Source organism: Bubalus bubalis, chromosome 1 (genome assembly GCF_019923935.1).
Source record: "Bubalus bubalis isolate 160015118507 breed Murrah chromosome 1, NDDB_SH_1, whole genome shotgun sequence".
NCBI lineage: Eukaryota > Metazoa > Chordata > Mammalia > Artiodactyla > Bovidae > Bubalus > Bubalus bubalis.
In genome coordinates, this window is record NC_059157.1 from 116,540,499 (window position 1) to 116,554,695 (window position 14,197).

The 14,197-nt window shown below is 45.2% G+C and overlaps 1 protein-coding gene across 7 annotated transcripts in view; it reads left to right on the forward strand.

Annotated features, from left to right (window-relative positions):
- Nucleotides 1-2,039: 2,039 nt before the first annotated feature.
- Nucleotides 2,040-14,197, forward strand: part of NRROS (negative regulator of reactive oxygen species) — a 28,884-nt gene continuing 16,726 nt past the window's right edge. The window contains exons 1-2 of one of the 7 annotated variants that reach the window (XM_025285779.3): nucleotides 2,040-5,025; nucleotides 5,287-5,435. In XM_025285779.3, coding sequence (XP_025141564.2) covers nucleotides 5,325-5,435 — 111 coding nt within the window. In that variant the 5' untranslated portion in view covers nucleotides 2,040-5,025; nucleotides 5,287-5,324. Of the gene's footprint in view, nucleotides 5,026-5,217; nucleotides 5,521-14,197 lie in introns of those variants that run through there. The other 6 variants (XM_025285792.2, XM_044943063.1, XM_025285801.2 and 3 more) reach the window with 6 other exon arrangements.

Sequence of the window (14,197 nt, forward strand, 5' to 3'; positions counted from 1 at the left end):
AACAAAGGGATTCAGTTTTATATATAAGTATATAAATTCTTTTTCAGATTCTTTTCCATTATTGTTATTACAAGATACTTGAGTATAGTTCCCTGTGCTATACAGTAGGTCCTTGCTGTCTACCTATTTTATATGTAGCAGTTTGTTCATGTTAATCCCAGACTCCTAATTTATTTCCCTCACACCCCTGTTATTCTCTTTGATAACTGTAAATCTGTTCTCTGTCTGTGAATCTATTTCTGTTTTGTAAATAGGTCCATTTGTATCATTTTTCAATTTCCACATTATATATATATCTATTTTCAGATTCTTTTCCACCATAGATTATTACAACATATTGAATGTAGTTCCCTCTGCTATACAATATGTCCCTGTTGTTTATCTATTTTATGTACAGTAGTGTATATGTGTTAATTCCAAACTCCTAATTTATCCCTCCTCCATTCTTTCCCCTTTGGTAACAGTTTATTTTCTATGTGTGACCTTAATTCTTGAAAGAGCATTTGTCTCTCCCTGGGCTTATTTTCATACCTTGTCACTGATTAACCAACATGTGGCAACCTGGCTCCTGACCCCATGACTCAGCCACAACTGTTCTTTTTAAGAATGTTCTTTCATTCATTCATATAGTCAACATAAATTTGTAAGCACCCAGTATGTATCAAGCTCTGTTCTAGGCACTGGGATACAATAGCTAGGAAACAAGTTTCTTTTCCTTAGAAGCACACAGTCCAGTTGGGGAGGCAGACAATTGGCAAGTAAATATATAATAAGATATCAGTCAGTGACATGAATAAAAAATGTTCTGAAAAAAATATTAAGTGAGGGGAAAGTGATGGAGGGTGTATGCACCATTTTAGATGGTATGATCAGGGAAGGCCTCTTTGAGGGAGGTGACATTTGAGCAGAGGCCGCAAGGAAGTTAAGGAGAGAACTATTTGGATATCTGGGGAGGGGGAGAGCATTCTGGACCTAGAAAAGAGAAAAATGGCAAAGACAGAAGCCCGCTTGCTTTAAATGGGCTTCAAGGATGACCTCGTGCTTTGAGTGGAGTAAATGATGAGGAAAGTGATATGAAATACATGGGAACAGAGACGTGACCAGATCATGCAGGGCTAAGAGCCCATGATAAGGATTGGGATTTAGATTTGTCAATTAAGAAAAAATGATTTCTCAGTGACCAACATGTTTCTCTGGAGAAGGCGATGGCACCTTATCTCTCCTTCGCTCTTTGACTCACTGCTCGGTCCTGTCTCTCAGGGATTCAGTTCAGAGGCCACCTCTTCCAGAAAGCGTTCCTTGAAATCTCTTCCTCCCATGACTCTCCCAGCGCCTTGTTCCTGTTTTTCCATGATTCTCCTCCATTCTGCCCTGAACTGGACCACAGTTAGATGTGCGTGCCCCTCTCTCTCAGTGTCTTACTGCTGGCCCCGCCCTGGCACTGACATTATACTTCTGTAAGCATCTTGTTATCTTTGTACAATATGAAATCTTCATCATATGTTGATACGGTGTTTACAGAAAAGGAAGAGGCAGCGTGCCCCCAGACATCAGCCACTGAAATTAGTGACGGGGGAGGCTATAAGCTCGTCATCCTGGGAGAGTTTTGTGAACTGGTTAAGTTCCTACCTTCCTGGGCAACAGGAAGCATGAGGAGCTGGCCTCAGGACTGGAGACCCACCCCCTTGCCCAGAAGGTTAGAGAATAGCAATAAAACGTGCCCAGAAGGACCCTCAGCCAAGTCAGCCTCACTTGCCTTCAGTCTTTGCTTTGACCCCTAACCTCTTCCAGGACTGGCATCATGAGGGCTTGAGTGGTACAAGTGTGGGTGGTGGCCTCTCCTCTTTCTGTTTTTGATTTTTAGTTCTTAAAAACTACATTCCAAATGAGGGAAATGAAACTACCGAAGACTCTCCCCCAGCAGCCAGCTGACATGGGGCAAGAGAATAATTCCCAGTTAAGGCCCCAAAGGAAATCCCCTCCCTGTCATGTGCTGGGGCCAGGAGAAGTGGGGGAAGCACTAGCTCACTGCTTGGCCAGGCCCAGTCACCAAGGTGGAGGGCCAGGATGCAGTGGCTGTGCTGTCTGTGGCCAGGACTGGAGAACCCGAGGCCGAATGGGAAACGCCACACGTGAGAGTGAGGTGACTAAGACTTCGGCCTGAGGTGAGCTGCCAGTTTCAGGGAGGACCCAGCCACTCCACTGCTGGGCACACTGGATTGTTCTCTGCTCCCACAGACACATCTGCAAGAGGGAAGCTGGCCCCATTTCTCCCACTGAATCGTTTGAACACTTGGCCCCAACTCAGATGTGTCTCCCTTCACAGTCTCTGCTGTAGGTCTCTCCCCTCTGCCCCCTGCCCCTCAGTCTTGAATAGTACCTGGGTAGAATCTGAAAAGCAGTGGGGAGAGAAGAAGCCAGAGTACCTTTAATCTCTGAGAGACTGCAAAGTTCTACCAGTGACATTATTATAAAGCTTAGTTTAACAAAGAAGGGGGAAACAAGAAACCCTCAGAAGGCAGTGCCTAGAGAATCACCAACATGGTAGGTTTATTGCTTTCCTTTCTTCTTTCCTTCTCTGCCTTCCTTCCTACATCAAATATTTACTGAGCCCCTTTCTATGCATTGGGCATATACTTTTTGGAATAACCTATGACCCCTGTCTCAAGGAGTTTGTAGTGAAGTCGAGGAAACAAGACAGAAATCCTAAATTCACAATAAAGAAGTAACATGAAGCCAATGGATATTGTAGACACATGTAACACTTGGGACTATGTGTTCAGAGAAAGAGGTGGAGGCTTCACAGAGGAGATGAGCTCAAATTGTACTTTTGAGATGGGAAAAGTTGGAAGGGGCGTGTCTGGGAGGTCGTTCCAAGCAAGGGAACCCTCCAATGAAGGGAGTACAGAGTGGGGAGCATTTGCTCTGTGTTTAGGGTTGAAACCCTCTGTGGATCATGTGTTGAAGTGTGGGAGGTAACAGTGAAAAGAATCTGGAGACAAGATCGGACTGAAAGAGGCATCTGGACTTTCTCCTCCAGCTGGGAACTGCCCAGCTCCTTGCTTTCACCTAGATCTCCTTGGAGAACCTGGGTACTGCTTGACACTGAACCTGTCTTTGTTATGGTTGGGTGGGCAATGGGTACAAATGCCGTGACACAAGGAGCAGGTTCAAAGAAAAAGGTACATGGTCCCCCAGACTCTCATCATCCCATGAAGAGACGTGCTTGGCCAGGCCAGTGCTGGATGCAGCATGCGTTGTGTTCTGGAGGAAGCAGCATGGTTGGGAGGGGCCCAGAGCACCCATTCACGCTGGAGAATTCTGAGCTGCACAGTCAGGGTTACAGCCTTGCTGGTATGAAAAATGTTCATTTCCAGCAGCACATCAACATTGTTTTTGGTTGGAAGTCTTACAGGACTTCTTGCTGAGCCAGCTTGTGGCTAAATTAGAGGGAGAGCTGGCAACAAACTGGCTAGTCTCCACACATCCATCAGGATCGTTGGTTTTCTAAGTTCTTTTGAAGGGTAGCAGCTGCCTTTCTCAAAAGAAATTCTCTAGAGAACCTCAATGTATAAAATATTTAAAAGTGGAATTGCTGCAGATAGGGAGGGAATGGAGTGCCCAGAATCCTACCAGACAGTCCTTAGGAACCCTGAACATACTGAACCTGGTTTTAAGCTGCTGATCCAGGTAAGAGGCAATGGTAAGCCATGAAAGGGCTGTAAGCAGGGAGTGAGATGACCCAATATGTATTTTAGAAGGATGCCCGTAGCTTCTGGGTGGAATCTAATTTGGAGGCAGGGATCCCAGTTTAAGAAGCTACTGAAATGATGCAGACATGAGTTAAAGAGGTCTAGACCCAGGGCACTGTTATCAAGGATTACAAGTAGGTTTGGATTCAAGAAACTTTTTTTGAGTGAGACTCAGTGGGGATGAGTGACCAATTGAATACGAGGGGGTGGAGCCTGCTAGGGCTCGAGGCATGCCATAAATAGTGACAGCCAAACAGGGAGAGAAACCAGCTAGGCCAAAGGATGAGTTCACTTTAGGGCACGTTGTGTTTCAGCCACTCTGGGACATTGACCAATAGACAGTTAAAAAATATGTCTGAGAACATATCTGAGAGAACCATGCTGCTTCTCTCCTAGGAGAGAATGTTGGAGCTAAGAATTACAATTTGGGAATAAGCAACAGATTGGTAGACACAAAAGATATGGGAGTAGAAAATGTGTATACCATGAGAAGAAAAACGCCTAAAAGACAACCTAGTGATAATTCGACTTTTATTCCGTTTTTTTTCACTGGTGTTATCATTTATTACCGTCACAAATGAACATTTTAGGGAGCAGAGACAATTTACTTACTGGATGTTTGGGGCAGGAAGGACTTGCTTCTGTTCTCTAAGGATGGGCATGCTGACAACCGCAATACAGAATCACAAATCGGCAGGCTACACGAGATGCGAGGCAGCCCTCAAGGACGCTTCCACCTCCAGATCTGACAGGAAAGAGCAGAACTGGAGATCCTGGCTCTAAAACTCCCCAAGTGTGCTTCTTTGCATTACTCATTCTGCATGCAACAGACGCTGTAAATATTTTGCCTTCTCTACTAGATGGTAAGCTTTTGGAGAACAGGAGATAATGCACAGGAAGCTCTTAGGATAGTGCCTGGCACGCCCCTTTGATGGTGACTGTTACGAATTCAATTATTCTTTTGAATTCTTCGCAATTTTGTACACATCGGGCACAAAAAATTCATCCAAGAAGTTCAGGGCACCCTGATAATCTTCCACAAAGCAATTTCCATTTCATTTTCTTTCTTCTTTCTTTTTTTTTTTAATATGCTGGAGTCAAGTAAAGACGACCTGGATGGATGATTCTCTCCCACTTGGGAAACGTGTATCCTACCCATTCTCAAAATCTGCCCTAGCTTGACCTGGCTTGACCTAACCTTGAAGAAGAGTTTCTGGGTCAGCAGAGCTTGTAGGCAGGGGCCCCCAGCTCCCACCCCCCCAAAATCTCTAAGGTAAGAAAGCCCGAGGAGCCTCGGTTAGCACGATTGGGAGACCATACAAATACCTTACCTTCTCGACTCATCCAGCAGGTAGTCCGAGGGCCACTGCCTCCCGCCCTCCTGCCCGCCCTCACGTTCTCCCATCCTCCTCGCCACCCTCCCCCCCAACACCCCCCCCCAACCCCGCCTCCCCTGCGGCTGCAGTTCCCTCTAAGATGCCTGCTCTCCGCGAGTGCTGAGTTGCTGAGCGGCTCGTTCTCCATGTGACTTCAGTTTCCGTCAGTTCCTTCCGCAAGTGCTAAAATAATCTGATGCCCCAGAGAGAGGAGGCAGCTCAGCCCCGCGTTCGGCTGCTGTCGAGGAGGAGGCCGGAGTCCCGGGAGAGGATGCGCCCCGAGGAGCCGCCTGGGCCTGCGGGAGCCGTGAGTATTTCCTGCGGGGCGGGCTCCCCACCGGGCGGGCGGCCGCGGCCCCTCCGGAGGCGGGAGGCTCGGACCAAGTTTGAAGGTAGGAGGTCAAGCGTCCGTGGCCCGCAGTGGGGGGCTGACAGGGAAGTTGTGGCTTGCTGCATCCAAGCTCCACCAGTTCTGTTCGGGTGCTGCGGCTGTGGGTGGAGGTGGAAATACCTTCTCTGGGAGACTTAGGGGTGGCATGGTGTAGTGGAAACAGCAAGGGTTTCGGAGTCAGACCCGGGTTTGATTCCTGGCTCTATGGGGAGAATTCCTGAGCCTCAGTGTCTTCATCTGCCAAATGGGAACAATAATGCTCCCTCCTGGGGCTGGGTGACTGGATGTAATGAGTCTCGGCTGTGAACACTGAGCCTGCCTTTCCTGCCCCACAATGTGGACTGAGAACCAAGATTTCATAGTTGAAGACCGGGAGACTGATGAATAACGACATACTTAAGGATATCTTCCACGTGCCACCTAGTTCGAGTTCAAGGTGTTGGGTGGGGATAGAGCTGTGAAGACAGGCAAAACCCTTTCCCCACCGAGTGTGTGTGTCCATGGGAGATTCCCACAGCCCAGAGACTTGACTCCAGGCCTCTCTGACCCTGGTGTCCAGTGCTCTTTTGTAGCCCTCAGGCCATCTCCAGGTGGCCTGGATTCTGGAAGGATCAGCATATATCCCCCAGCCCTTAGGAACTGACAGAAGTTCGGAGCCACCGAGTGGGCTGCAGGCTGCCCTGAGAATCAGCTGCCAGTTCACTGCACCCCTGAGGGGAGGTGACCACGTGACCAAGGGTGGCTGGGATTGCAGAAGGCTGAGGCAGGGTCCCAGGGATAGAACTCCTGGATAGGGCTGGTTTGCTGCTGCTGCTGCTGCGTCACTTCAGTCGTGTCCAACTCTGTACGACTCCATAGGGTGGTGCAATTCCCAAGAGGGTTGTTGGGGGTGAAGGGACTCCAGTGGAGGTTTCTTCCATGATGGGTACAACCTATTAGCAATCTGGATGGGAGAATCATCCAGTTCATAGAGTTGGCCTTGAACTGGGGCCTCCAGTGCCCCCTTCACCTACTGGCTGTACGGACTCTTTCTGTGGTTGTTGATGGTTTACTGGGTTATATAGCCCCAAGGCTTATTTATTTTCCTCACATACCACATAGGTTTGTACATGTATGTCTGAGAGTTCCTAGAGGGGATTATAGAATCATGGGGTGGGGGACCTCAACTCTTGTGTTTAGGTCTAACAAAACCCAAGACCTCTTTCACAAAGAAGGTGATCTTATCTAACGGGTGCCCTCATGGGAACTTCATGAAAACCCATGTGAACCTGATCCCATAGAGTCCTTAAACCCATCGTCCAAAAGCAGAAGGCTCCTGGTAATTGTCTTTGGGCCTGTGTTAGGAATATGTTGACCTGTCTGTCTCTAGTCTTTGTGATTCTTTCAAAAAAGTGATGCCAGTACTGATTGTAATCTGTGTTCTGGCTGTAATGTGCATCCACATCACCAAGTGTGAGCTAGACTCTTGGACGGAACACTAGGTGTACCTCACATCGTGCTCAGATCCACACTGTAACCACATACATTAGGGGAGGGTGGGCTTGCACCCAAGGTTAAAAAACATTATCTTTCTTGGAACAGGCTTATATGCGCAGGGATGCTCACTGATGGATCTGCACATTAGTGACAAATATTTTTCCTTGTTACACTCATTCGCCCTCCCGCATTCTTCTTCTTCTCAACCTCGTCATCAAATAAATGTAATAAATGTCATATGTTTACTATGTGGGAGATTCTAGACTAGGTTAGGTGATGATCTCTGAAAGCTCAGAGAGGTGAGAAGAGGGGAAAAGGACATGATTTTATCAAGCCTCATGAGCAAATGTCAACTTGAGTTTAGGGGTTGTTTAGTTGCAATTGACAAAAATCCAACTGAGCTTGGTTTCAGCAAAAAAAAAAAGAGGATTTATTGTTTCCAATAATGAAAAAGTCTATGGGGAATAGCTTTAGGCATGGCTGGATCTGGGTGCTCAAACATTGCCAGGAATCCATCTATCTTCATGCCTCAGTTTTGCTTTCCTCCGTGTAGGCTTCATTATTAGGCAGATCCTAAAGTTGTTGGCAAAGATGGCTGCCTGAAGCTTTAAGCTTAATTCCTATCAGTTTGGCATCTGAAGTAGGAAGAGAAAGCCTCTTTTCTAGTAGTACTAGCAGAAATCTTTGGATTGATTCTCTTTGGGTTGGCATCTGTGTTGTACCTTTTATAAACCAATCACTGTGGTTAAGGAATTAGGCAGCTCTGATGGGCCCAGATTTGTTCATAGTCCTCACTTTGGAGCCTTGAGTTGAGGCCAGACCCAAAAGAACACAGATTTTTAAGAAAGGAAGGGGGTTGGTTGCACAACAATGTAAATGTACTTAACACTAAAAATTTCTGCACTTAAAAATGGCTCAGGTGGTAAATTTTATGTTAGTGTGTTTTACCACAAATAAAACATTTTTAAAAATAAAAGCAAGAAAGAAAACAAGAGGTGATTTCCTCAAAGGGGAATTGAGGAGCTGTTACCAGAACGAGAAATGAATGTGGGTAGACAAAACCAACTGGTTTCCAGAGTGAATGGAGTCAGGAGCTGAGACCAAACCACATGTGTCTTCTCATTTTAATGTGTGAGTGATTTTAGACTGAGCAAAGGGTGTAAAGGAGGAAGTGGAACCTTGGAGTGTGTCTCACCAGCAAGGTGGGCATGAGGACCAGGACTGGTGCCAGTGATGGCTAAACATGGCCACAAAGCCCTCTGAAGACCCAGGGACTCCCCACCTCCAGCCTTAACCCACAAGGTCACTATGGTCAGATGCTGTGCTCTGTACCCCAGAACTTTCTGTTGTCCCTTCCAAGAAAGAAAAGAATAGGGAGGGGATTTTTCTTCACAAGGTAACCCTTGGGGCTCTGTTTTTCCACCCTGGCTCTCTCAAGCAGCACTTAAGTGTCTGAGGCAGCCCAGCACCCACAGTGCCCTGCAGGGGATCACCTTGGGTGCACATTACACTCTCCCACAACCTCATGTTGTTCTCTTTTAGCCAGGCTGGACACCGGCTCCTCTTGGTTGTCCCTATTTCACTCTTTGTTTGGCCCAGCCATGATCCCTCAGGTCTCTTCTGCCTTTCCAGTGTCTCCCCTCAGTGGTCCCACCAAATGCCAAGGCTGAGCTCCCTCCCTCAGCCTGCAGGGTGAGGGAAAGTGAGTCTTTCCATTCCTGGCCCCGGGCCACCTCCTTCACCTTCTGACATGTTGATGGTCTCCCCATCACTGCTCAGCTTGACACCCCGAGTCTTCCTCATGGGGCTCTCTCTATGACCTTTCTCTTTTTCTAGGTTCTTGTGCCCTTCCTTGGGTCCCTGCTGCTGCTGCTAAGTCACTTCAGTTGTGTTCAACTCTGTGTGATCCCATACACGGCAGCCCACCAAGCTCCTCTGTCCCTGGGATTCTCCAGGCAAGAATACTGGAATGGGTTGCCATTTCCTTCTCCATCCTTGGGTCCCTAAACTGACCAAATTTTTGCTAATATTAGTGTCTTATTATTTCCTTCTAAATCCTCAGTTTTTTCTAGGTTTTCTATAGCTCTTTTTGCAGAACCTCCAGAGGGTCTCGTCTTTGTCATAGGTACACACCATGGCATTGACAAGGTACTTCATCCACAGAGAAGACCTTAACTACGTGAACACTCAAGAGTACTATTCAGAATATCAAACACCATAGGTATAGGCACTAACCAATCGGAATGGACATTGTCCTTAGAGGCAGGATCCTGGGACTTCCCCAACCCCAGGTTAGATGTTACCTCCTTGGTTGCTGGATAATGGGGGAAAGGGGGCTGGGAGTTCCAAGAGAGCAGCCAGGAAGCTGGGGTGGGGGCTCATGGGATATCTGTTTACCAATAAATACTTACCTGTACAACCCAGCTGAACGTTGCCCCAATATATATTCTTCCCAAACAGGTGCACATCCAGCACCTCCTATCTGGGCCAGAACTCAGCTCCGATTTGGTTTTGTTTTTTGGCTGTGCCGAGCAGCTTGTGGGATCTCAGTTGCCCTACCAGGGATCGAACCTGTGTCCCCTACATTGGGAGCTCAGAGTCTTAACCACTGGGCTGCTAGGGAAGTACTCACCTCTAGTTTTGGCTTCACTGTCTACAAGCTATGAGACTTAAGCAATTCACTTTGGCCTTTTTGAATCTTGAGAGTGAAAGTCACTCAGTTGTGTATGATTCTTTGTGACCCCCATGGACTATACAGTCTATGGAATTCTCCAAGCCAGAATACTGGACTGGGTAGCTGTTCCCTTCTCCAGGGGATCTTCCCAACCCAGGGATCAAACCCAAGTCTCCTGCATTGCAGGCAGATTCTTCACCAGCTGAGCCACCAGGGAAACCCTTTTGAACCTTAGATTTATTGTTTGTAAAATGGGAATAATAAACAATGACTGTACTATAGATATTTGTGCACTAATGTTCACAGCAGCATTATTCACAATTGCCAAAAGGTAGAAACAACCCAAATGTCCACTGATGGATTAATGGGGGGAACAAAATGCGATCTGTGTATTATTCAGTCACAAAAAGGAATGACTTTCTGATGCAGGCTATAACATGAAGGGACCTTGAAACTATTATCCTAAATGAAATAATTCAGGCAGAAAAGGACAAACATTAATAATATATGATTCCACTTATATAAGGTACCTGGAATAGGCAAATGTATAGAGAAAGAATAGTGGTAATCATGGGCTGAGGAGAGGGAAGAAGGGGGAACTATTGTTTGATGGGACAGAATTTTGCTTTGGGATGATAAAAAACCTCTGGAGGGGGATAATGGTGAGATTGCACAGCAGTGTAAATGCATTTAATTCTACTGAATGTACACTCAAAAAGGTTAAAATGGTGAATTGTATGTATATTTTACCACAATAAAAATGGAGATGATAATTCCTACCGTGTAGAACTGTTTCAAATATTCAGTTCTGTTCAGCTCAGTAGCTCAGTCGTGTCCGACTCTTTGCGACCCCATGAATCGCAGCACGCCAGGCCTCCCTGTCCATCACCAACTCCCGGAGTTCACTCAAACTCACGTCCATCGAGTCAGTGATGCCATCCAGCCATCTCATCCTCTGTCGTCCCCTGTTTCAAGTATTAAATGAGATCAAATATCTATAAGAAGCCTTTGCAACATCAAGTGCTATTGTTATTAACCAGTAACATTAAGTTATCCTGGAGTAGGAAATGACTACCCACTCCAGTACTCTTGCCTGGAAAATTCCATGGACAAAGGAGCCTGGCAGGCTACAGTCTATGGGTCACAAAGAGTTATACATGATTGAGCACGTACACATGCAACAAGTCATAATCCAATTGTTTTGCTTTATCTAAAAATTCCCTAAAATCATTAGTTTTTTGATGAAAGGGTTAAAAAATCACATTACTTTCATTCCTCTGGGAATTCAAATAAGTGTTAAGAGAGAAAAAGAAATAGCCTTAGAACAGGAGGCCCACCTTGCTAGTATAATTTGGGGGATTTTGAAAAGGGCAAAACTATCTCCCATACTGTCCTGAAACTACACCACGAACATTTCATTATATAATATAATGAAAACTTATATAAATATCTATTAAACAGCAGTGCATTAAAGAGGCTATCAGTCATTCACTGTTTAGGATGAGCTGCTTTCCTCCTAATTCTGGCTGAGAACACTGAGGCTGTGATTATCAAATCTTTTTTTTCTCTTACAAGACAGAAACTTTTTTTCCAAATAAAACAGCTGACTTTGCAATCTCAATTAAATTGAGATTAAAGTAATTAAATTGACCCAGAAGATTGAAAAAGTAGGAACGTTTTTTAAAGGTTAAATCACTAGTTATGTATTCTGAAGTATTTAGGGGGAGGTGTGCTGATGACTGCAATCTATTTTGAAATGAATCAAAAAACAAGATGGCTTGCAGGATGGATAGAAGGATGGGTAGATGGATGGATGTATAATTAAAAACAAGCATGTGTGCTCAGCTGCTCAGTTGTGTCTGACTCTGTCAGGCTCCTCTGTCCATGGGATTTTCCAGGCAGAAATACTGGAGTGGGTTGTCATTTCCTCCTCCAGGGGAAAAGCAAGTATAATAAAATGTTAGTATTAGAATATAGGTGGTGGGTATACCAGTGATCCCCGTTAAAGTTTTTTCAACTTTGCCCTATGTTAAAATTTTTCATAATAAAAATTTGGAGAAATTACTATTAATATTTAATAACTGCCCACATTCCTCTTCATAAATATAAAAACCAAGTAATTTAAAACTTCCATAGGAGTTATAACTATCTATAATATAATATCATATTATTTGAATTATTGGATCCTTATGCATCTGAACTGTTAGGATATAATGAGGAAGTGACACCTATATGGGTCCCTGAAGAATGAATAGGAGTTCAGCAGTTGGAGAAGGCCTGAAAAAGGGCCTTTCCATAGAGAAACAGTGTGTAAGTTAGTCAAGGATATTCCAGGATGGCTGGGGCTTTGGGGATTGACACCGAGTTTTGCTGGACTCACAGACTAAATTTGAATTGCAGCTCTGACATTCTATAGCTGTCCCAAACCTATGAGAGCCTCAATTTACCAAGTGTAAAGTGAGGAAGAGAACATTTACTTGCTAGGATTTTCTGAAGATTATTTTATGTAGAGCACTTATTCTAAGGTGAGCATTCCATAAGCATTAGTTATTACAGCTAATAGCCTGGAAGGTGCTCTGGGAGCTTGAATACTATCAACTGAGCTGGTCAGTTATCAGGAATCCATATCATTTCATTCCTGAGGTGTGCTCTTTCTCAAGGGAACTAAGGTCAGTGGTTGAGTGGGAGTGATATATTTCCACTCTGAGCAGTAAGCCTCAGTTATCATCTGTAACCCCTTCCGTGCATAATCTCTCACAGACTCTGGGTGATGTCTCCCCTGAATGTCCCAAGGCCCATACCCTGCAGCTCACAGGGAAGGGAGACAGTGTTGCAGCCCCTCTGTGTTATTTAACACGAGCTCCCTGTTTGTAGAGGAACTCTGCCTTCCCTTTAACCTGACACTATCTTGTTAGTGAAGTCCACAACATTTCCTTATTGACAAAGCCTTGTCACACACACACATTCTCTCATTCAGTCTTGACAAAACCCTGTGAGGTCAGCAAGGCAGCTATTATTGTCAACCAGAGCCACCACAAGAGTGAGGTGATCAGAGAGAACAAACCTGTGATACTGAACGGAAGTGACAAGTTTGAAACATACATTATTGGTTAGATGCCTATCAGAGAGAGAGTGTGGGTCTCTCTGCACAAAGGTGATACCACCAGCCGTGTGACAGCAAGGTACTACCACCCCAGTAGGAGCAGATTTGCAATTTTTACGCCTGTGGCCAGATGCAGCCTGTGGCTATGGGACGGGATGGAGCCCACTGACTTCTGTTGGTTCCAAAGGCTGACCCTGACCACACAGGGAAGCTGGTTGACTCATTTGTAGCCCCGAGGAGATGGAAGTCCACAGAGTAGCACTCTCCACACCCTGGCTGCCTGGAATTGCCATAGGAAGAGCCCAAAGGAAGAAGAGCCTCTGTGGCCTCCAGGCTGCCTCCAAGTGGAGGGAGCCCTTCCCAGACGAAGATTCTTCTCACAGGAGCCTCTGTGGAGGCTGACTGACCAGGTGTGCTAGGCTCCGAGTAGGAAAGAGATCTGAATATTAAACCAGTGCTTGGAAGCTACTGCTGTGTGTTCCCTGTGGCACCTTGTCCATATCATTTCATCTTTCTGGTCTGAGTGATCTCTCCTCCTGCACACTGGTGGGTAGTCCCTTCAGAAAGCTACAGCTCTCCTCAAAAGTGTGGTCAGTGACTAAATTCAAATGTGCAACTCCTCACTTATTTGTCCAGGCTCAGAGTGGGATCCAGGTCCCAGAAGCAAGTGCAAAGGGGCCCCAGTAGTACAACCAGCTGCTCACAAAACAGGGAGCTGCCCCTCGTTGTGTTTAAGCCTAGGCAGGTGGACAGCTTCCCGGGAATGAGGATACTTAAGGATGACAAAAAGTATTTTTTCAACTTTGTTATAAAAGTTGTCTTAATACAGTAATAACCTTGCAGCACAGCCATTTCCATTTTACTGGAAGAATATTGAGGCCAAGAAATTGAGTGATAAAAAAAAAAAAAAGAAAGAAATTGAGTGATGTACCCAAGATGAGAGCCAGGCTTTGAACCTGTTCCATCTGTCCCCTAATGGTAACCATAAGTTTATTTTCTGTTAACAAATTCATCATTAAGAGAGGAAGTCAGAGAAACAAATCATGAGGTCTGAATAACACATCTCAATTCTAAAGGCTCTTTTGCTCCAATCCTCAATTTGTATGTTCTTTTTTAATAAGTCAATATTCTTTGCAAAATATGGGAATGAATTAATTTGATCAAAGATACAACTGGGCCTTTACTTTTATAACTATTCTGCATTTTCTTTTACATGTAATTCCAAGATCAAAATTTAAAAATCTTTGGATGTAAAGGTCCACATTTTGGATATTTCTCCAAAGAAGACAGAAATAGTCAGTAAACATATGACAAATGCTCAACATTGTTCGTCATCAGGGAAATTCGAATCAAGGCAACAAAGGATACGCTTCACATGCTAGGGTGTCTATGATAGAAGTGACCGAAAATGACCAGTGTTGGTGA